Source organism: Coregonus lavaretus (assembly GCF_964263955.1).
Source record: "Coregonus lavaretus genome assembly, chromosome: 31".
NCBI lineage: Eukaryota > Metazoa > Chordata > Actinopteri > Salmoniformes > Salmonidae > Coregonus > Coregonus lavaretus.
The window spans coordinates 19,215,537-19,238,757 of NC_140018.1; the positions used below are offsets into that span (position 1 = coordinate 19,215,537).

General features: G+C 43.9%; 1 protein-coding gene across 1 annotated transcript in view; it reads left to right on the forward strand.

The window, feature by feature from the left end:
- The window catches only part of LOC311106983 (CD2-associated protein-like), a 94,043-nt gene that overhangs the window by 64,247 nt on the left and 6,575 nt on the right, over positions 1-23,221 (forward strand). Inside the window, exons 13-16 of the mRNA XM_084149402.1 lie at positions 13,977-14,121; positions 14,642-14,751; positions 21,252-21,364; positions 21,837-21,920. Of these exons, the coding sequence (XP_084005528.1) occupies positions 13,977-14,121; positions 14,642-14,751; positions 21,252-21,364; positions 21,837-21,920 (452 nt within the window). The remainder of the gene's footprint in view (positions 1-13,976; positions 14,122-14,641; positions 14,752-21,251; positions 21,365-21,836; positions 21,921-23,221) is intronic.

A 23,221-nucleotide genomic window follows, 5' to 3' on the forward strand; every position in this document is an offset into this window, starting at 1 on the left:
GATCATTGTCATGCTGAAAGACCCAGCCACGTTTCATCTTCAATGCCCTTGTTGATGGAAGGAGGTTTTCACTCAAAATCTCACGATACATGGCCCCATTCATTCTTTCCTTTACACGGATCAGTCGTCCTGGTCCCTTTGCAGAAAAACAGCCCCAAAGCATGATGTTTCCACCCCCATGCTTCACAGTACTTTGGATGCAACTCAGCATTCTTTGTCCTCCAAACACGACGAGTTGAGTTTTTGCCAAAAATTTCTATTTTGGTTTCATCTGACCATATGACATTCTCCCAATCCTCTTCTGGATCATCCAAATGCACTCTAGCAAACTTCAGACGGGCCTGGACATGTACTGGCTTAAGCAGGGGGACACGTCTGGCACTGCAGGATTTGAGTCCCTGGCGGTCTAGTGTGTTACTGATGGTAGGCTTTGTTACTTTGGTCCCAGCTCTCTGCAGGTCATTCACTAGGTCCCCCCGTTTGGTTCTGGGATTTTTGCTCACCGTTCTTGTGATCATTTTGACCCCACGGGGTGAGATCTTGCGTGGAGCCCCAGATCGAGGGAGATTATCAGTGGTCTTGTATGTCTTCCATTTCCTAATAATTGCTCCCACAGTTGATTTCTTCAAACCAAGATGCTTACCTATTGCAGATTCAGTCTTCCCAGCCTGGTGCAGGTCTACAATTTTGTTTCTGGTGTCCTTTGACAGCTCTTTGGTCTTGGCCATAGTGGAGTTTGGAGTGTGACTGTTTGAGGTTGTGGACAGGTGTCTTTTATACTGATAACAAGTTCAAACAGGTGCCATTAATACAAGTAATGAGTGGAGGACAGAGGAGCCTCTTAAAGAAGAAGTTACAGGTCTGTGAGAGCCAGAAATCTTGTTTGTTTGTAGATGACCAAATACTTATTTTCCACCATAATTTGCAAATAAATTCATTAAAAATCCTACAATGTGATTTTCTGGAATTTTTTCTCTCAATTTGTCTGTCATAGTTGACGTGTACCTATGATGAAAATTACAGGCCTCTCATCTTTTTAAGTGGGAGAACTTGTACAATTGGTGGCTGACTAAATACTTTTTTTCCCCACTCTATTTCAATTCTTACAGTATATAGGCTACTGTGTCAATCATTCATTCATTCATTCATGTCATCACACAGCATATGAGTCATTCATGATTTTAAATACAGTCAACCATTTTAGTTATAAAATAACAAAGCAACCCTTGAATAATTAGCGTAAATAATTAATAAACTGTTCCATGTCGGCAATTGCATTCACGAGTGCATGCAACTGTTTTTAGTCTTTGCTGTAATAAAGGCTTTCCTAAAAATAAGTTACAAGAGACTCTTGTACGCTTATCATTTATTTACTGTAGTCAGAAAAAACGGTCAGAAAAATGATATTGTAATCTAATAGCACCTGTTTGGCACACATAATATGCACGCAGTGCTTGCTCCTTACCTTATTTTTCTTGATCTCCAGTATTTTCCACAACTAGTCAAATTTATTCCACACATCTGATTTCCCCTTTACATCCTGAGCACGTCATCTGCATCCATTTTGCTTTCCCGTATTTCGGAGTTTGTTATAACCAATTTATTGATGAGATTATGATATGCCATAGGTCAGGCCCTATTGGTCACTTGCATGCAATGCATACATGTGTCATGTAAAGAGAGCAAGGGTAGAGGGAGTAGGAAATGTTTTTCCTAAACAAATGAGTGATTTTGGTACCAGAACTTTTCCGTCAGAAATGGATGTAATTATCTTGCAGCTTCAGCAACACGGACAGCGCGATAAACACTGTTGATGTTCTGTGGTGGTCGCTGCAGCAGGGAGGAGAGAGAGACAACGGGTGCTAGTCACACAGTCTGAGCCCGGGCCGGCACAATCAAATCAATTGCGGTCAGACTCCCTCTAGTTATTTGTGTCTTAATTATTTAATCACACTGCGCTTAAAGCATCAGACAAGCTCAGCACATGTAGTTGATTTGATTAAAACACATAGGATGTGTCTATATATGGAAAAATACACGTTTTAAACTTCGATTGGTCGAGAGAACAGACGACTCTCGGTCGACAAAGATTTATTTTCAGTCGGGAATAGCCCTAAATTGAATATCCCTTTGAGCATGGTGAAGTTATTAATTACACTTTGGATGGTGTATCAATACACCCAGTCACTACAAAGATACAGGCATCCTTCCTAACTTGGTTGCCGGAGAGGAACGAAACCGCTCAGGGATTTCACTATGAGGCCAATGGTGACTTTAAAATAGTTACAACGTTTAATGGCTATGATAGGAGAAAACTGAGGATGGATCAACATTGTAGTTACTCCACAATATTAACCTAAATGACAAAGTGAAAAGAAGGAAGACTGTACAATATGGCTCTAAAGTAAAACTGCAAAAAATGTGGCAAAGAAATTTACTTTATGTCTTGAATACAAAGCGCTATATTTGGGGCAAATCCAACACATCACTGAGTACCAATTTTCATATTTTCAAGCATGGCGGTGGTTGCATCATGTTATGGGTATGCTTGTCAGATGCTGTCCATTGTCTGTCCTTTGAGACACTGTTGCTCGACAGCCCTAAAATAGACAAATCTGGACCTCCAAAGTCAGTTCCACTGCTTTTCTTCTTCCCCTCTAATCAGGTACTGATTCAGACCTGGGATACTAGGTGTGTCCTATTAATTATCAGGTAGAACAGAAAACCAGCAGTGGTCCGGACCTCATCGGGTAAGATTTGAATACCCCTGCTCTACAGCAATGTTATTTTACTTGAAAGCTGTGCTGCTTTTCAGTATCATGTTTTCTGAATACCCAATCAGCTTCCTGACCTCAATTTACTTTTTCTGGGACGTTCATGTTTACAATTAACACTCTTCTTCCAGGGTACTAATCAAATAAGTCACCTCCACACGGCCTAATCTATTATTGAGAGCGAGAGAGAATGCGAAGGGGAAGAATCATTTGCGTAAGAAGGCTGGAGGGGCTGTTTACTATCAGTTATCAGACTGAATGTAGGACAAAGCGTTGTGTTGTGTGTGTGCTGTTAACACGGTGAAGAAGTTGACACTAATGAGTCACTGGTTGAGAAGAACCGCCAAATATATCTGGTTAAGATGTCTCATAGGCCACTCTTCTGACCTATGTTTTTTTGTGTGTGTGTGTGCGCGCACATGTTTTTCAGGCCCTTTTGTATACTCTCTGCAACACTTTTATGTAATTAATTTGTGAATCAATCAAATAATTGTGAATCAATCGTGATTTAATATTACCATCATTTTAGTGGACAAGCAAACTACCCCTCTGTATCTCTGAAGTGGCAGGAACCACATCATATGTAATTTGTTTTTGAGTACTTGATGTTATGAGTCATTCAGTGTTTAAGTACCCATCAATAGGGACATTTCATAGCTCAGGGGGATTGAGGTGCTATCAATTAGTTTGTGCTGGAACCATCTGCTTTTGTTTGCTGTTGTCTCTCAGCCTCCTGCCAGGCTTAATAATATGTTGCACCGCCGTTCTACAAGCTGATTATGTAAGAAGACCATAGTCCTATTTATATGTGCATAAAACAGATAAAATCTCACATACTGAGATACTGATAATCTACAGCCCTCAAATTCACATCTGGACCTCGAAGCCAGTTCCACTGCTTTGTTTATTACATTTACTTCCCCTCTAATCAGGGGGTGATTCAGACCTGGGACACCAGGTTTGTGCAATTAATTATCAGGTATAACAGAAAACCAGCAGTGGTCCGAACTAGGGTTGGGCGTCCATACCGTTTTTAATAAATCTGAATATTTGTACGTTTTCAATAAATAAATACCTGCAGTCAACTTGTCCACTAGGTAATAGATAAAGCAGATGGCATTCATAATTACGCCTGTTAGATTTTTCATTTTGAATCTTACCAGTACTAGTTTCCCAAAACAGCTGTTTGAGTCAGTCACGTGTTTGTTTACAAAGTAGCACAACGAGTGTTCACGTCTCCCCCCCCCCCCCCCCCCCCCCCCCCTCCTGGTTCGGGGAGGCTTCGGCGTTCGTCGTCACCGGAGTACTAGCTACTGCCGATCCCATTCTCATCACTCCACTTGTCTTGTCACACACACCTGGTGCTCATTTCCCTAATTAGTATGTGTATAAGTGTTCCCTCTGTTCCCCTTGCCTTTGTGAGTGATTGTTTTGTTGTGAGAGCGTGTAGCTCGGTTGAGCTACATTTCACTGTGTTATTTGCCAAGGTGGATGTTTTCCCTTGTACAGTTTCGTTTGACGCTTGGGGCGTTTGATTTATGCAAACGGATAAAACTCTGGACTTCGGTATTTTACGTCCTGCGCCTGACTCCTTCTTTCACACCTCGTCACAGAATCACTCACCTGATCTGATATGGAGTCAGCAGGAGAAGACCGCATGCCAGGAGTTGTGGCAAGGGTCCAGGAGCATTCCTCGATGTTGGCCAGCTTGGGGGAAGCGATGGATCGGGTTCTTCAGGTGGTAGAACGCCTGGAGAAGAGAGGATCCGATCTATCGAGACCAGCTGGTCAACCGGATCCAGCCACCTACACCCCAGCCCCTGGAGGGATCCAGATATCCCGGCCACCGGCGTTTGACCGGACTGCAGCGCGATGTAAGGGATTCCTACTCCAACTGGAGTTGTATTTCTCCAGCATCAGGCCAGAGCCCCGGGAGCGGGAGAAGGTATCCGTCCTCGTTTCCTGCCTTTGTGGGAGAGCCCTGGAGTGGGCCAACGCGGTATGGAACAAGGGAGGTACCACGTTGGAGAACTACGGGGAGTTTGCTCGCCTCTTTCGGGCCGTTTTTGATCAACCGCCTGAGGGTCGAGAGGCAGGCAAACGACTGGTTCATCTAAGGCAGGGGACGAGGACCGCTCAGGACTACACGCTGGAGTTCCGCTGGGTCCGGGTGGAACGAGCGGGCCCTGATAGACCATTTCCAGTGCCACCTAAGGGAGGACGTCCGACGGGAGCTAGCCTGCTGGGATGCCATGCTATCGATCTCCCAACTGGTGGACATGGCCATCCGGCTGGACAATCTGCTAGCAGCCAGAGGACGTCCTGGTAGGGGTCTTCCCATTCCCCCTCCGGACGACTCTGACCCCGAGCAGATGGAGCTGGGGGGAGCCGCCGGTCGAGAGAGCACAGGAGGACAGCGACAGTGCCACTCTGGTGGCACGAAGGGACAATCCACCTCACGTCGCAGTCAACGTTCGTTTGGGTCTGGAGGCGGTAGGCAGGGTACTCACGCATCACCCCAGATAACGAACACCCAAACGTGTTCAGAGCCCTTTGCGGCACACTGTACTTTATCTATCTCCTTTCCAGATCACTTGGTAGGTTCCCAGTGTAAGGCGCTAGTCGATTCAGGCGCAGCTGGGAATTTTATGGACAGGGCATTTGCACACTGTCAAGGCATTTCATTGGTTCCCCTAACCATTCCACTCCCCATCAGAGCACTAGATAGTCGACCATTAGGGTCTGGGTTGGTTAAGGAAGTTACTGTACAAGTCACCATGATTACGCAGGAGACACATGTTGAGCAGATCACCTTTATGATTATTGAGTCTCCTGCTTACCCTGTAGTCTTGGGTATCCCATGGTTAGCCCTTCACAACCCCAATTTCTCATAGCCGCAGAGGGTTCTGACGGGGTGGTCGTGTGAGTGTCCGGGTAGGTGTCTAGGTGTTTCCATTGGTGCGACCACGTGGAAAGTCCAGACGGTACCCCCACCGTGCGCATTCCCTCCGAATACCATGATCTGGCGCTCGCGTTTTCCACCTCATCGGGAGGGGGATTGCGCGATAAACCTTCGGGTAGATGCTGTACCTCCCAGGAGTCATGTGTATCCCCTGGCGCAGGCTGAAATGGAGGCTATGGAAATATACGTCACAGAGTCCCTGCGCCAGGGGTATATACGTCCCTCCACTTCACCTGCCTCCTCGAGTTTCTTCTTTGTGAAGAAGAAAGATGGCGGTTTACGCCCATGCATTGATTATCAACCACTGAATAATGTGACTGTACGATTTAGTTATCCTCTTCCCCTCATTCCTTCAGTCATTGAGTCAATGCATGGGGCCCGTTTTTTCACCAAATTAGGCGTTTGATTTATGCAAACGGATTAAACTCTGGACTTCGGTATTTTACCTCCTGCGCCTGACTCCTTCTTTCACAACGAGCAAAACAGGAGTTTATTGGGTTAGTTTACTGCAGCGCAACTTAAGTGAGGTGATCAAGTTACACTTGTATGAAATTCACTACTAATGTTTGCCAGCTATATATCTTATAACTATTACATTAACTACACTATATATACAAAAGTATGTGGACACCCCTTCAAATTACTGGATTTAGCTATTTCAGCCACACCTGTTGCTGACAGGTGTGTAAAATCGAGCACACAGCCATGCAATCTCCATAGACAAAACATTGGCAGTAGAATGGCCTTACTGAAGAGCTCAGTGACTTTCAACGTGGAACCGTAATAGGATGCCACTTTTCCAACAAGTCAGTTTGTCAAATTTCTGCCCTGCTAGAGCTGCAAGTGCTGTTATTGTGAAGTGTAAAAGTCTAGGAGCCACAACGGCTCAGCTGCAAAGTGGTAGGCCACACAAGCTCACAGAATGGGACCACCGACTGCTGAAGCACGTAAAAATCGTCTGTCCTCGGTTGCAAAACTCACTACCAAGTTCCAAACTGCCTCTGGAAGCAACGTCAGCACAAGAACTGTTGGTCGGGAGCTTCATGAAATGGGTTTCCATGGCTGAGCAGCCTCACACAACCCTAAGATCACCATGTTCAATGCCAAGCTTCGGCTGGAGTGGTGTAAAGCTTGCCGCCATTGGACTCTGGAGCAGTGAAAACGCGTTCTCTGGAGTGATGAATCCCGTTTCACCATCTGGCAGACCGACAGACAAATCTGGTTTGGCGGATGCCAAGAGAATGCTACCTGACCCAATGCATAGTGCCAACTGTAAAGTTTGGTGGAGGTGGAATAATGGTTTGGGGCTGTTTTTAGTGGTTCAGGCTAGGTCCCTTAGTTCCAGTGAAGGGAAATCTTAACGCTACTGCATACAATGACATTCTAGACAATTTTGTGGTTCCAACTTTGTGGCAACAGTTTGGGGAAGGCCCTTTCCTGTTTCAGCATGACAATGCCCCCGTGGACAAAGCGAGGTCCATACAGAAATGGTTTGTCGATCAGTGTGGAAGAACTTGAATGGCCTGTACAGAGCCCTGACCTCAACCCCATCGAACACCTTTGGGATGAATTGGAACGCTGACTGTGAGCCAGGCCTAATCACCTAACATCAGTGCCCGACCTCACTAATGCTCTTGTGGCTGAATGGAAGCAAGTCCCTGCATCAATGTTCCAACATCTAGTGGAAAGCCTTCCCAGAAGAGTGGAGGCTGTTATAGCAGCAAAGGGGGACCAACTTTATATTAATGCCCATGATTTTGGAATGAGATGTTCGACGAGTAGGTGTCCACATACATGTAGCGTGTCTAAGATGTGCCAAATCAATTCTCTCCAGCTGGGTTTTGCTAACTTCCTAATGTAAACTTTGGCTAACGTTAGCTTGCTAGATGAAGCTTCTTGGTAACAGCAGCAGAGACATCCCCTCCTGGATTAAGATCCCTGCTGTCTAATTTTTGTTTTGTTTGTGCTGCAAACTGGGTTTTGAGATACTTGCATAACTTTATGAGCTGCTTTGTCTGTCTTAGTAGTAAATGTTTGCATGCGCTCATTAGCATTTACCTAGCATCCGCTATCGGCATTCCTTAGTACTTGTTAGCATTTTGTTAGCATTCTGGTAAATTATGTTTTTGGGGCTTTTTTACGTTTGAAAAAAATTGCGTCCCTTGTGTGCACTACCGGTAATACTGTATATACTTGGATGGCACAGGCACGGAAGTATCCTACGAAGCAGGTTTTAGGAGTTACAGAGGAAACTTTGGTCAACTCTGCGTTCAACTCGGGGTAACCAGTCATATGAAAGTGGCTCACCTTTTAGCCAGGTCAATTTCTGTGGTAACTAATCCTTCAGAACTAACCTGCTCCGGGGTGGGTTAACTCACGGCTAACTCCACTTAACCTGAATGAACTGACTGAGCCACGAGTTGAGGACCAATGAAATTGGATTCCCTCCCTCTTGGAAAGATTGCGTCATCATCCCCTTCATTTGAGGAATGTTAATGTTATAATATATTACATTACATATTTAGTAATGACAGAATGCATTTTAAACTTCACACGATGTAACACTTTTGTATGACTTAATTAAAAACAAATATCGATAAGAGTGGAAAAGGTGCATGTGCATTTTTTTGTATTTATTAGGATTCCCAATTAGCTGCTGCCGAGGCAGCGGCTACTCTTCCTGGGGTCCAAACAGGAAACAACACAACAAATAAATTACAAAATATACATACATAGCACTACATTTACATTACAATTTAGCCATCCAGCAGACGCTCCCGTCCAAAACGACCCACAGCTAGTACATTCATCTTAAGATAGCCAGGCAATACAACCACATATCACAGTCGTATCCCAACCACGTATCACATTTTTTAAATTTTTACTTTTAGCAAACGCTCTTATCCAGAGTGCATATATTTTCGTACTGGTCCCCCGTATGAATCAAACCCTCATCCCTGGCGTTGCTCTACCAGCTGAGCCACATGGGACCATATCACATACTGTACAAAATACAATGCAAAATAGAATACAAAATGTATAAAAATTTCTGACTCTTCACGGTCCCTGTCGTGCTGTAAAGTGTTCTTTTATCTGGTTTTTGAATCTGGTTTTATTGCTAGCTTGAATTACCTGGGGTGGCAGAGTTCCATTTAGTCATGGCTCTGTTTAATACTGTGTGTTTCCCAGCCTCTGTTCTGTACCTGGGGACTGTGAAGAGACCTCTGGTTGCATGTCTTTTGTGATACCGATGAGTGTCCGAACTGTGTGCCAGCTGCTTGAACAGAAAGTTTAGTACCTTCAACACATCAACATTGATAAGCACACCGAATCAAATAAAATGTTATTTGTCATATGCACGTGTTTAGCAGATGTTATTGCAGGTGTAGCGAAATGCTTGTGCTTCTAGCTCCGACAGTGCAGTAATATCTAACAAGTAATATCTAACAATTTCACAACGTATACCTAATACACACAAAACTAGTAAGGAATGGAATTTAAGAATATATACATAAATGGACAAGCAATGACAGAGCGGCATGGACTAAGATACAGTAGAATATTATAGAATAGAATACAGTATATACATATGAGATGAGTAGTGCAAGATATGTAAACATTATTAACGTGACTAGTGTTCCATTTCTTAAAGTGGCCAGTGATTTCAATAGGCAGCAGCAGCCTCTGTGTTAGTGATGGCTATTTAACAGTCTGATGGCCTTGAGATAGAAGCTGTTTTTCATTCTCTCGGTCCCAGCTTTGATGCACCTGTACTGACCTCGCCTTCTGGATGATAGCGGGGTGAACAAGCAGTGGCTCGGGTGGTTGATGTCCTTGATGATCTTTTTGGCCTTCCTGTGACATTGGGTGCTGTAGGTGTCTTGGAGGGCGGGTAGTTTGCCCCCGGTAATGCGTTCAGCAGATCGCACCACACTCTGGAGAGCCCTGCGGTTGCAGGCGGTGCAGTTGCCGTACCAGGCGGTGATACAGCCCGACAGGATGCTCTCAATTGTGCATCTGTAAAGGTTTGTGAGGGTTTTAGGTGCCAAGCTAAACTTCTTCAGCCTCCTGATGTTGAAGAGGCTCTGTTGCTCCTTCTTCACCACACTGTCTACGTGGGTGGACCATTTCAGTTTGTCAGTGATGTGTACGCCAAGGAACTTGAAGCTTTCCACCTTCTCCACTGCGGTCCTGTCGATGTGGATAGGGGGGTGCACCCTCTGCTGTTTCCTGAAGTCCACGATCATCTCCCTTGTTTTGTTGACGTTGAGTGAGAGGTTATTTTCCTGGCACCACACTCAAAGAGCCCTCACCTCCTCCCTGTAGGCAGTCTCGTCATTGTTGGTAATCAAGCCTACTACTGTTGTGTCGTCTGCAAACTTGATGATTGAGTTGGAGGCGTGCTTGGCCATGCAGTCATGGGTGAACAGGGAGTACAGGAGGGGGCTGAGCACGCACCCTTGTGGGGCCCCAGTGTTGAGGATCAGGGAAGTGGAGATGTTGTTTCCTACCTTCACCACCTGGGGGCGGCCAGTCAGGAAGTCCAGGACCCAGTTGCACAGGGCTGGGTTCAGACCCAGGGCCTCAAGCTTAATGATGAGCTTGGAGGGTACTATGGTGTTGAATGCTGAGCTATAGTCAATGAACAGCATTCTTACATAGGTATTCCTCTTGTCCAGATGGGATAGGACAGTGTGATGGCGATTGCATCGTCTGTGGATCTATTGGGGCGGTAAGCAAATTGAAGTGGGTCTAGGGTGACAGGTAAGGTAGAGGTGATAGGATCCTTGACTAGTCTCTCAAAGCACTTCATGATGACAGAGGTGAGGCGATAGTCATTTAGTTCAGTTACCTCTGTTTCTTGGGTACAGGAACAATGGTGGCCATCTTGAAGCATGTGGGAACAGGAGACTGGGAAAGGGAGAGATTTAATATGTCCGTAAACACACCAACCAGCTGGTCTGCGCATGCTCTGAGGACGCGGCTAGGGCTGCCGTCTGGCATTAACGATAAGTAATAAAATAGAGGGCACTTCTAAAAGCCTATTTCACACCATAGCCTGCCGAATTTGCAAGATATAACCTTTCTTTCATTTTGATTTCGGCACAAATGAACATGTGGCACTGACTTGCCCACGTATTGACATTTCAGCATTGTGTCAATGAAGAGTTGGGTGTTCGACTAGTCATTTGCAACATGCACACGTAGTTACAAGCCTGCTAGAGTTAGCGGCAGGCGGATAAGCAATATCCTTCATCCTAGCACGGATGAAGCCTGAGCTGGATTGTGAAGCTAACTGAAGCTGGTCAACTTTAGGAAACACTGAGTAGCTCTAGCTTGCTTCATAGGATACCCCTCTGCTCTACAGCAATGTTCTTTTACTTTTAAAATGTTGCTGCTTTTTAGCATTATGTTCTCTGAACAGGCAATCAGTTACCTGACCTCAATTAACCTTCTCTGGGATGTTCATGTTTACAATTAACATTCTTCTTCCAGGGTATTATTCAAATAAGTCAACTCCATGTGTCCTAATCTATGATTGAGAGAGAGAATGCGGAGTGGAACACTCAATTGCTTAACAAAGCTGGAGGTTGTCACTATCAGTTGTCAGACTGAATGTAGGACAAAGCGTTTGTGTGTTGTGAGTGTGCTGTTAACGCGGTGATGAAGTTGACACTAATGAGTCACTGGTGGAGGGGAACAGCCAGGGAGGTGGATCTATCTGGTGAATACATCTCATAGGCCTCTCTTCTGACTACTTTTGTGAGCCCAGAAGACCATAGGCCTAATATATAATTTACAATGAACTCTTCATGTAAATGTCCTGTACTTTGGGCTAGGTTTTAGATAGATAATTTTCAGTTTTGGCATCTGTATTTAGATCTGTTAAGAGTGTCTGGTAATTGACTAAAATGTAAATGTAGCCTAAATATTTTGTTTTTAATAAGTTTGTTTAATATACAGTGAGGGGAAAAAAGTATTTGATCCCCTGCTGATTTTGTACATTTGCCCACTGACAAAGAAATGATCAGTCTATAATTTTAATGGAAGGTTTATTTGAACAGTGAGAGACAGAATAACAACAACAAAATCCAGGAAAACGCATGTAAAAAATGTTATAAATTGATTAGCATTTTAATGAGGGAAATAAGTATTTGATCCCCTCTCAATCAGAAAGATTTCTGGCTCCCAGGTGTCTTTTATACAGGTAACAAACTGAGATTAGGAGCACAGTCTTAAAGGGAGTGCTCCTAATCTCAGTTTGTTACCTGCATAAAAGACACCTGTCCACAGAAGCAATCAATCAATCAGATTCCAAACTCTCCACCATGGCCAAGACCAAAGATCTCTCCAAGGATGTCAGGGACAAGATTTTAGACCTACACAAGGCTGGATTGGGCTACAAAACCATCGCCAAGCAGCTTGGTGAGAAGGTGACAACAGTTGGTGCGATTATTCGCAAATGGAAGAAACACAAAATAACTGTCAATCTCCCTCAGCCTGGGGCTCCATGCAAGAGTTGCAATGATCATGAGAACGGTTAGGAATCAGCCCAGAACTACACGGGAGGATCTTGTCAATGATCTCAAGGCAGCTGGGACCATAGTCACCAAGAAAACAATTGGTAACACACTACACCGTGAAGGACTGAAATCCTGCAGCGCCCGCAAGGTCCCCCTGCTCAAGAAAGCACATATACATGCCCGTCTGAAGTTTGCCAATGAACATCTGAATGATTCAGAGGAGAACTGGGTGAAAGTGTTGTGGTCAGATGAGACCAAAATGGAGCTCTTTGGCATCAACTCAACTCGCCGTGTTTGGAGGAGGAGGAATGCTGCCTATGACTCCAAGAACACCATCCCCACCGTCAAACATGGAGGTGGAAACATTATGCTTTGGGGGGTGTTTTTCTGCTAAGGGGACAGGACAACTTCACTGCATCAAAGGGACGATGGACGGGGCCATGTACCGTCAAATCTTGGGTGAGAACCTCCTTCCCTCAGACAGGGCATTGAAAATGGGTCGTGGATGGGTATTCCAGCATGACAATGACCCAAAACACAAGGCCAAGGCAACAAAGGAGTGGCTCAAGAAGAGGCATATTAAGGTCCTGGAGTGGCCTAGCCAGTCTCCAGACCTTAATCCCATAGAAAATCTGTGGAGGGAGCTGAAGGTTCGAGTTGCCAAACGTCAGCCTCGAAACCTTAATGACTTGGAGAAGATCTGCAAAGAGGAGTGGGACAAAATCCCTCCTGAGATGTGTGCAAACCTGGTGACCAACTACAAGAAACGTCTGACCTCTGTGATTGCCAACAAGGGTTTTGCCACCAAGTACTAAGTCATGTTTTGCAGAGGGGTCAAATACTTATTTCCCTCATTAAAATGCAAATCAATTTATAACATTAAAATTATAGACTGATCATGTCTTTGTCAGTGGGCAAATGTACAAAATCAGCAGGGGATCAAATACTTTTTTCCCTCACTGTATATTGTAGCACCAGCATTTTATTCTGATAGTTGTAGGAGTTTCTGGATGCTGAGAATAATGAAGAGGGGCAGAAGTAGGGGGAATGTAGCACCAATGTGACAGTGAGCGGACGGCTATTGCATGTTGTTTCTTCCAGCCAATTGGCAATGCATTGTGACAGGCCATTTTTAGCAGTGTTTTAGCTTTAGCTTCACTTCTCTGTCATGCCAACACCCCTGGGCTTCTTGCACATTTCTCATTTTACCTTATCATGCGAAAGGTGCCTTGGCATCAACGTGAAGTGCTGCACTTACACACATTCACCGTACGGTACATCCTCCTTGTGTGAACTTGCCGTGTCCTGTCACTTTACAGAAGTGATGTCACTAGCGGTCCTCAGAGTGGCTGAAAAGCTTTCCTTCGCTGTGGTGAAGGATGACCTCAGGGCCACCGGGACCCTTCCTGTCTCTCTAGGGCTAAAAGAAACATGTTGCTGCTTTTTCCCCTTTCAAATCGAAGAAGTACACTTATTCCTGGTTGGCGTATCTAATCAACCTCAATGCATATGACTAATTTGTCACAGGATCGATAGTTTATTTCTCTGAGGAATGAAGCATTTCCATAATGAGATTAGGTGTTGGCTACTTTAATGTTATAGTGGAATAGCCTTGGGGACAGATGCTAACATGTCCTTGCTGCTGTGAATGAAGAATGAAGGTGCCTAAATCATTCCTAGATCATTCTGACTCAGATTCTCTCGCTCTCACTGAAGGTGACAAGACAGATCACAAATTGTCAAAACCTACTGCCCCTCTGGTCCCCCCCAAGAAGCCTGTACCCCCGCCAGGCAAGGGAAGACCAGGCAGCTTCCCTCCAAAACTACCAGACAAGCCTCTCACACCCTCCACAGGGGCCAAGTAAGTCTCTCCGTCCTTCTGCCCGTCCTTCTTTTCTTCCATCCCTCCCTCTGTTCAAACATCCATTCGGCCACTGTCTGAGCCGTCTAGGGTCACATACACTTCACGTTGAGGATGGACAACATTGCCTAGTTCTGACTCATGCCTCTGTTGCATAATGATGTTTGTATAATAATGTTAATACACTAATGTAAACACTAACAAACCAGTGTATTTAGTTTCTTTGTTTGTCATGCCGTTGGACATTTTATGCCTTCTGAATGATTGTATTCACGCTGAAAATATGCTGTTTTCTAAGTCTACAGGTAATAAAGCTAGAATCCTTCATTTTTCTAGGCGCACTAATGCTCCTAAATTAAAATTCCAGGTCGCACAGCAAAATATTCAGGCAATATGCAAATAAAATGGTCTCACTGTAGAGCCCTGCATAACTCTGAGCCATCAGGATTGCATTACTACCACTACTGTTTACAACTGTTACTAATGGTACTACTGATGTTGTTTCCCCCCTCTTCTACAGGCACAATGGAGAGGTGCCTTCCACGCGGCCAAAGTCTGACTTTGAGCCAACATTACCCAGCAAACCAAAAACGCTGTCCGGTGAATGGGGGGACAAAGCCCTTGACATGGGTATGTATGGCTCCGCTGAAGTGAACTTTTTATTTTGAGGACATTCTGTGCAGTAAGACCTTGAACAAGACATGCAGTGAAACGTTCATTTGGGGTCCCGAACATATACACTTCACTTCCACAATTATAAGGCTCCATGACATCATCATTATACTGAACAAAAATATAAATGCAACATGCAACAATTTCAACAATTGTACTGAGTTACAGTTCATATAAGGAAATCAGTCAATTTAAATAAATTCATTAGCCCCTAATCTATGGATTTGACATGACTGGGCAGGGGCGCAGCCATGGTTGGGCCTGGGAGGGCATAGGCCCACCCACCTGGGAGCCAGGCTCACCCACTGGGGAGCCAGGCTCAGCCAATCAGAATATGTTTTTCCCCACAATAGGGCTTTATTACAGACAGAAATACTCCTCAGTTTCATCAGCTGTCCGGGTGGCTAGTCTCAGACGATCCCGCAGGTGAAGAAGCCGAATGTGGAGTTCTTGGGCTGGCGTGGTTACATGTGTTCTGTAGTTGTTAGACCGGTGGGACCTACTGCCAAATTCTCTAAAATGACGTTGGAGGCGGCATATGGTAGAGAAATTAACATTGAATTCTCTGGCAACAGCTCTGGTGGACATTCCTGCAGTCCGCATGCCAATTGCACACTACCTCAAAACCTGAGACATCTGTGGCATCTTGTGTGAGAGAACTGCACATTTTAGTGGCCTTTTATTGTCCCCAGCACCTGTGTATTGATCATGCTGTTTAATCAGCTTCTTCATATGCCAGCCACACCTGTCAGGTGGATATATTATCTTGGCAAAGCATTAATGCTCACTAACGGGGATGTAAACACATTTCTGCAAACATTTTGAAATAAATAAGCTTTTTGTGCATATGGACAATTTATGGGATCTTTTATTTCAGGTCATGAAACATGGGACCAACACTTTACATGTTGCATTTATATTTTTGTTCAGTATAGTTATGCTCAGCTTGCTCCAAAGACAGGGTCACATTTAATCTATAAAACCATTACACTCTCCAAACTTCATAGGTAGAATGTTTCTTTGGGTGTAAAACCAGTTAGTCCTTTTAATCCTTAAAGAATAACTTTTCTTTTTTTAAACAAAATGTAAATTGCATGTTATTGAAGGGTCCAGACACCTTTTTTGTGATTTCACGTTTTAAAGAAACTTACCCCAAATACAGTGGGGGAAAAAATGATTTAGTCAGCCACCAATTGTGCAAGTTCTCCCACTTAAAAAGACGAGAGGCCTGTAATTTTCATCATAGGTACACGTCAACTATGAGACAAAATGAGAAAAGAAAATCCAGAAAATCACATTGTAGGATTTTTTATGAATTTATTTGCAAATTATGGTGGAAAATAAGTATTTGGTCAATAACAAAAGTTTCTCAATACTTTGTTATATACCCTTGGTTGGCAATGACACAGGTCAAACGTTTTCTGTAAGTCTTCACAAGGTTTTCACACACTGTTGCTGGTATTTTGGCCCATTCCTCCATGCAGATCTCCTCTAGAGCAGTGATGTTTTGGGGCTGTCGCTGGGCAACACGGACTTTCAACTCCCTCCAAAGATTTTCTATGGGGTTGAGATCTGGAGACTGGCTAGACCACTCCAGGACCTTGAAATGCTTCTTACGAAGCCACTCCTTCGTTGCCCGGGCGGTGTGTTTGGGATCATTGTCATGCTGAAAGATCCAGCCACGTTTCATCTTCAATGCCCTTGCTGATGGAAGGAGGTTTTCACTCAAAATCTCACGATACATGGCCCCATTCATTCTTTCCTTTACACGGATCAGTCGTCCTGGTCCCTTTGCAGAAAAACAGCCCAAAGCATGATGTTTCCACCCCCATGCTTCACAGTAGGTATGGTGTTCTTTGGATGCAACTCAGCATTCTTTGTCCTCCAAACACGACGAGTTGAGTTTTTGCCAAAAAGTTATATTTTGGTTTCATCTGACCATATGACATTCTCCCAATCCTCTTCTGGATCATCCAAATGCACTCTAGCAAACTTCAGACGGTCCTGGACATGTACTGGCTTAAGCAGGGGGACACGTCTGGCACTGCAGGATTTGAGTCCCTGGCAGTGTAGTGTGTTACTGATGGTAGGCTTTGTTACTTTGGTTCCAGCTCTCTGCAGATCATTCACTAGGTCCCCCCTGTGTGGTTCTGGGATTTTTGCTCACCGTTCTTGTGATCATTTTGACCCCATGGGGTGAGATCTTGCGTGGAGCCCCAGATTGAGGGAGATTATCAGTGGTCTTGTATGTCTTCCATTTCCTAATAATTGCTCCCACAGTTGATTTCTTCAAACCAAGCTGCTTACCTATTGCAGATTCAGTCTTCCCAGCCTGGTGCAGGTCTACAATTTTGTTTCTGGTGTCCTTTGACAGCTCTTTGGTCTTGGCCATAGTGGAGTTTGGAGTGTGACTGTTTGAGGTTGTGGACAGGTGTCTTTTATACTGATAACAAGTTCAAACATGTGCCATTAATACAGGTAACGAGTGGAGGACAGAGGAGCCTCTTACAGAAGAAGTTACAGGTCTGTGAGAGCCAGAAATCTTGCTTGTTTGTAGGTGACCAAATACTTATTTTCCACCATAATTTGCAAATAAATTCATTAAAAATCCTACAATGTGATTTTCTGGATTTGTTTTTCTCAATTTGTCTGTCATAGTTGACGTGTATCTATGATGAAAATTACAGGCCTCTCTCATCTTTTTAAGTGGGAGAACTTGCACAATTGGTGGCTGACTAAATACTTTTTTTCCCCACTGTACATCCTTTCAGAAACGGCAAAGCTCTCAGTATAGGGATGCAGGTCTGTAGAAATTGTCATTCCAAACGTTATCCCCCACCTTATATTCCATTTTGTTGCGACTCGTGCGATACCTCTCCATCCATTTTACAGGTAACTGCCAAAATAAAGGAAACACTTGAGTAAATGGGGGATACAAAGTATATTGAAAGTAGGGTTGTCACGATACCAGTATCGCGATACTCAGAGGGATCGCGATACTCAGAGGTATCGTGGCAAAGAAACAAAACATGAAGTGGACTGAATTTCCTGAGGAAAACAGTCCTAATGTTGGAAACAAACAGCCTTATGTTGTCACCCAGAATCACACGTTTCTTTTCCAAGCTATAGCACACAATATTTTACAAACAGTAGGTTTTTTAAAGGACCAAAGAGTTTAGTCTGCTTTGTGTTTTCCTTTTTAACAAGGAAAATCATGTATTGTAGTATCACAATGCTGTTATCGTGACAACCCTAATTGAAAGCATGGGGTGCTTCCACACAGGAAGTTCCAGACACTTGTAGAATCTATGCCAAGGTGCATTGAAGCAGTTCTGGTGACTCGTAGTGGCCCAACGCCCTATTAAGACACTATATGTTGGCGTTCCTTTATCTTGGCAGTTACCTGTAGCAGCAGGCTACACGTAAAATGGAACCACTCGAGTCACCCAAAAGGGAATATAACATTGCTTTTAACGCTCGGAATTACACAATTTCATGTGTACAACATCTAAAGACCTGCATCACTATACTGAGAGCTTGGCCGTTTCTTAAAGGATGTTTTTCTTTTGTTGGGAGATTGTGTTCATGTTTTTTCAAGGCTTTTGCTAACATTATGCATATTGTATGTGATTGATTTGCCCTTTGAAGCGTACCGGTAGATTGACAATGATTCTGTATCACAGATGAAAATACTTTGACACATTATCAAATGCTCTAAGGTATATGGACAGCTTTGCCCGTTAAATCCCAAATTACTCTAAAAAAATATATTTTTAGAGTTGTTGTTGCTAATGTGTTGATTTAATCCTCTAAACCCATGGAAAGATCATTTTTCAGCTTGTGTCCTGAGTCCAGGAGTTGGGGAGAATGGAGGGATAAAGGAGGATAGACGGATAGAGAAAGAGGAAAGGGAGGGAGGTTGCTTCTGTTTACATCACCTCTCGTTTCATGCCAAGGACAATCACAAACAGGAAAAACATTAAGAGAAGAGCTTTTAGGAAGAGAGAAAGGGATGGAGAGAGACAGAAAGGTGAGGGAGGACGAGGGAGTTTAGGTGAGGAGAGTTCTCAGAATGTAGGTGGAGGGCCGACGCCGAAAACAGTGAAGTTGATCGATATATGTCAAGGGTGGAGCTGATAATTATTTTTTGTATATGACAGTGAAATATTCTTATGATTACTGTCAAATTTGTTGGCACCTTCAATTCGTGCTCATTTTCTCAGAAAAAAAGTATATTTCAACACTGTCTGCTCAGGCAAATTTGCAAACTGCTAAACTTGGAACCAATCAGAACTCCCGTACATACCCCTCGTGATGAAGGCAGCCAATGGCCTGCTTCCATCTAAAGGTGTAAACACAGCCTACAATGAAATCGTGATCTGCTGTCAGTGTGTTAAGAGGAACTAATGTTAGGTCCCAAAAACTGAAATAAGATAAATATCTGTTTTTGAGTGCACTTCAGATATGCAGCATGCAATGGTCTTGATCATATGAAGAGGTAACTCTATTGACCATTTTGTCAATTTATTGAAAGCTAGCCTGTTAGAGTTAACTAGCATAGCCAATAGCCAGCTAATAATGTAAACTTCAATGTGCCTGCTCAGAAAACTAGTGTTTCATTAGCTATCTCTGTCAGTTAATTAAATGTTTTATCATGTTTTGGCATGATTGTCTCATTTCAAGTAACTAGCTGCAGGCTTAAATAAACATTCAATTATATAATTTGCATTAAAAAATATATAAATAAATGGATGTAGATAGAAAGATGTGTGTGTGTCATGTATGCTAGAATGAAGGTTTAAAAACAACAGCTACATATGCAAATTAGCCAATACATATGGCATAGCCTACACATACTCAGTGGCCAGTTTATTAGGTACACCCATCTAGTACCGGGTTGGCCTCCAGAACAGCCTGAATTCTTTGTGGTATGGATTCTACAAGGTGTGGCGTTCAAATGTTGCTCAATTGGTATCAACAGACCTAACATGTGCCAGGAAAACATTCCCCACACCATTACAACACCGCCACCAGCCTGTACAGTTGACACCAGGCAGGATGGGGCCATGGACTAATGCTGCTTACGCTAAATCCTGACTCTGTCATCAGCATGATGCAACAGGAACTGGTATTTGTTGGATCAGGCGCCGTTTTTCCACTCCTCAATTGTCCAGTGTTGGTGATCGTGTGCCTAGTGGAGCCGCTTCTTCTTGTTTTTAGCTGATAGGAGTGGAACCCGGTGTGGTTGTCCAATGCAATAGCCCACCCGTGACAAGGACCGACGAGTTGTGGTTTCCGAGATGCTGTTCTGCACACCGCTATTTGCCTGTTTGTGGCCAGATTCTTGCCATTCTCCTTCGACCGCTCATCAACAAGCTGTTTTCGCCTGCAGGACTGCCGCTGACTGGATGTTTTTTGTTTGTTGCACCATTGTCTGTAAACAATAGACCCTGTCGTGCGTGAAAAGCCCAAGAGGCTGGCCGTTTCTGAGATACTCGAAACCGGCGCGCCTGGCATCTAGGATCATACTACGCTCAACGTCGCTTAGGTCACTTGTTTTGCCTATTCTAATGTTCAATCGAACAGCAACTGGATGCCTGTCTGCCTGCTTCATATAGCAAGCCATGGCCACGTGACTCACTGTCTGTAGGGGCTAACCATTTTCATGAACAGGGTGGTGTACCTAATAAATGGGTCACTGAGTGTATAGCATACCTTGCAGTACAAAGTTTTGATTGGTTTACAGTTTAGTACTCAGCGGCATTTGCCTGTCCAGCTAGCGAACATAAAAGTATTTTAAAGAAAATTGCTCAACTTGGCATTGCCAACAAACTGAAATGTTTTCAGAATATGTAAATATACACTACGTAATAACTAGCTCCTCCCTCGACAGAGATCGATCATCCAGAAAACTAAAGCAGATAGCTTGCTATGGCCCACTGCCTAATAATGACGGTGTGGAGGATAGAAGTTAACTAGGGAGTCGTGTCTGTGAGCCATACCGCTAAAAGCGACAAAATAGCTGCTAAAACCATGATGGCTCCTCACTTCCAGAGGTCATCAGCCCCATGGGCTCAGGACATGAAGACAAACACGGAAACACACTCCTCATTCTCCTTTACCTCCATCTTCACTCCTCTGGGAGTTCTGCAACGTTACTTAATTAAGATCCTGTCTATAGTCTTTAAATAGGGCTATATAGTACTTACTTAGATTGTAGTGATGGCTTTGTTTTTCTTTGTGTTATAGTGATTGAAGAGGGTGTCATACTGTGTGGCAATGTTTCAATGTATACAATTCTCAAGGCCGTCTTAAAGTAACTGTCCAGTGTTTCCATATTTCTATGAAATATTACCTATATAATTAATTACAATATGCGTAAAATCGTTTTCCTTTCAAAAATGGTTTATCCCAAAATTATTTTCTCTCTCTTTGTTCTCTTCTCTTTCTCTGTGAAGAACTGATGAGCTTTGATCTGTCGTCTATCTCTGAGAAGCTGTCTCACCCCACCGCTAACAGGCCAAAGATGCCTGGCAGGAGGCTGCCCGCTCAGTTTGGAGGAGGCCACTCGGTGAGTACACACACACCGTGAAATACCAACACGCTACTGAGGACACACAACTCAGCACACCCACACTTACACACCACACGTGTTCATCTTGCTCCATACATTACATTGATACATCAAATTCCTCTCAGAATTTCCACATGCAGGCCCTCTCTGTACAGTAAATGTATATCACCACATTCCATATACAGAGACCTCACCTTATCTGCACCTCATGATGGGTCGGGGGAGTTGGGGTGAGATGGGAACAGGGTACTACAGGTCCAATTGAAAAGACATTTGAGTTACATGAAGGGCTGAGAGGAGAGCTGTCTGGTCGTTCCGATTGTCTTTGATTGACTGAGTTCCCTGAAGAGTAATGTGAAAGCCTTCCATTAGAAACAGATGGACATGACAACCCAGAGTGTCTCAGTGTCTGCCAAGGTGTGTCAGAAACTGAGCAGACCTGTTGTGATTTTTTTAAATGTCTTCTCAGCCAAACAAGGACATCAGCGTGGAGAAAACCTTAAAGTTGGATGAGGAGGAAGCCCCCAAACCAAAGTTGATAGACACGAGAAAGGTAACGATGACATTAATGTGTCTGATTGTATTGGTCAGTGTCCGACCTGTATTGAACTTGTATGTTTGATACACCAAGAAACATTCCAGAACAACTATTTTGTATGTATGGATCAATGTCCCAAATGTACATTAGATCGATCTCTGTTCAGACACTTGTGATTCATCCAAAATGGATCCTATTGCTGCAAGTTAGTCACCTCAGCCAATATTTTCCCTCAGCAGGGAATTCAACACCCCAAAAAAAGAACAACAAAACATATGTCTCAGCTCAGAAATGGACTATAGAAATGAACTAATATATCCCATGAAAAAAGGCCTGCAACCATCTTGTGTTCTTCAGTTAAGTCATAGAGACCTCTTGGAGACCTCTCTCAGTGCCTCTGAGTAATCCCTCACTAATACGTCTGTCGTTAATGTTTTCCTCCTGTCATCCCTCCCTTCGCTGTATGAAAGCCCTCTTATCTTGATGAACCGTGATCCCTCCAGTACAGCACAGTCGCAAGCTTCTGGCGTTCACACAAACATGTGTTGTGGCGTCCACATCACTAAGGACTTAACATGGTCCACACACACCCGTATAGTCGTGACGAGGGCATGGCATCGCCTCTTCCCCCTCAGGATGCTGAAAAGATTTGGCGTAGGCCCTCAGATCCTCAAAATGTTCTACAACTGCACCATCGACAGCATCTTGACTGGCTGCATCACCGCTTGGTATGCCAAATGCACCTATCTTGACCGCAAAGCGCTACAGAGGGTGGTGCAGACAGCTCAGTACATCACTGGGGCCGAGCTCCCTGCCATCCATGACCTCTATATAAGGCGGTGTCAGAGGAAGGCCTGAAAAGTTGCCAAAGACACCAGCCATCCAAGCCATAGATTGTTCATTCTGCTACCATCCGGCAAACGGTACCTGAGCATCGGCTCTCGGACCAACAAGCTCCGAGACAGCTTTCTACCCCCAAGCCATAAGACTGCTAAATGGCCAGACTGCTAAATAGTCAATTAATGGTACCCAAACTATCTGCACTGACTCTATCTTGCACTGACCCTACACACACTCACTAGACCAGTGGTCACTAACCTTTTCTAAATCAAGATCACTTTGAGTCAAAATGCATGCCGAGATCTACCACTCAGATTTTTTTTTTAACATGACTTAAAAAACCAAAGCCTGTTCATCCTGGACCTATTAAAAACAGTTATGTAGCAATTTGATGTTGTAGTAGGCTATATGCCCAATACATTATCACTGCATATTGGCTATACTTGAATTGCCCTGCCAATGTTGTTCATCTCAGA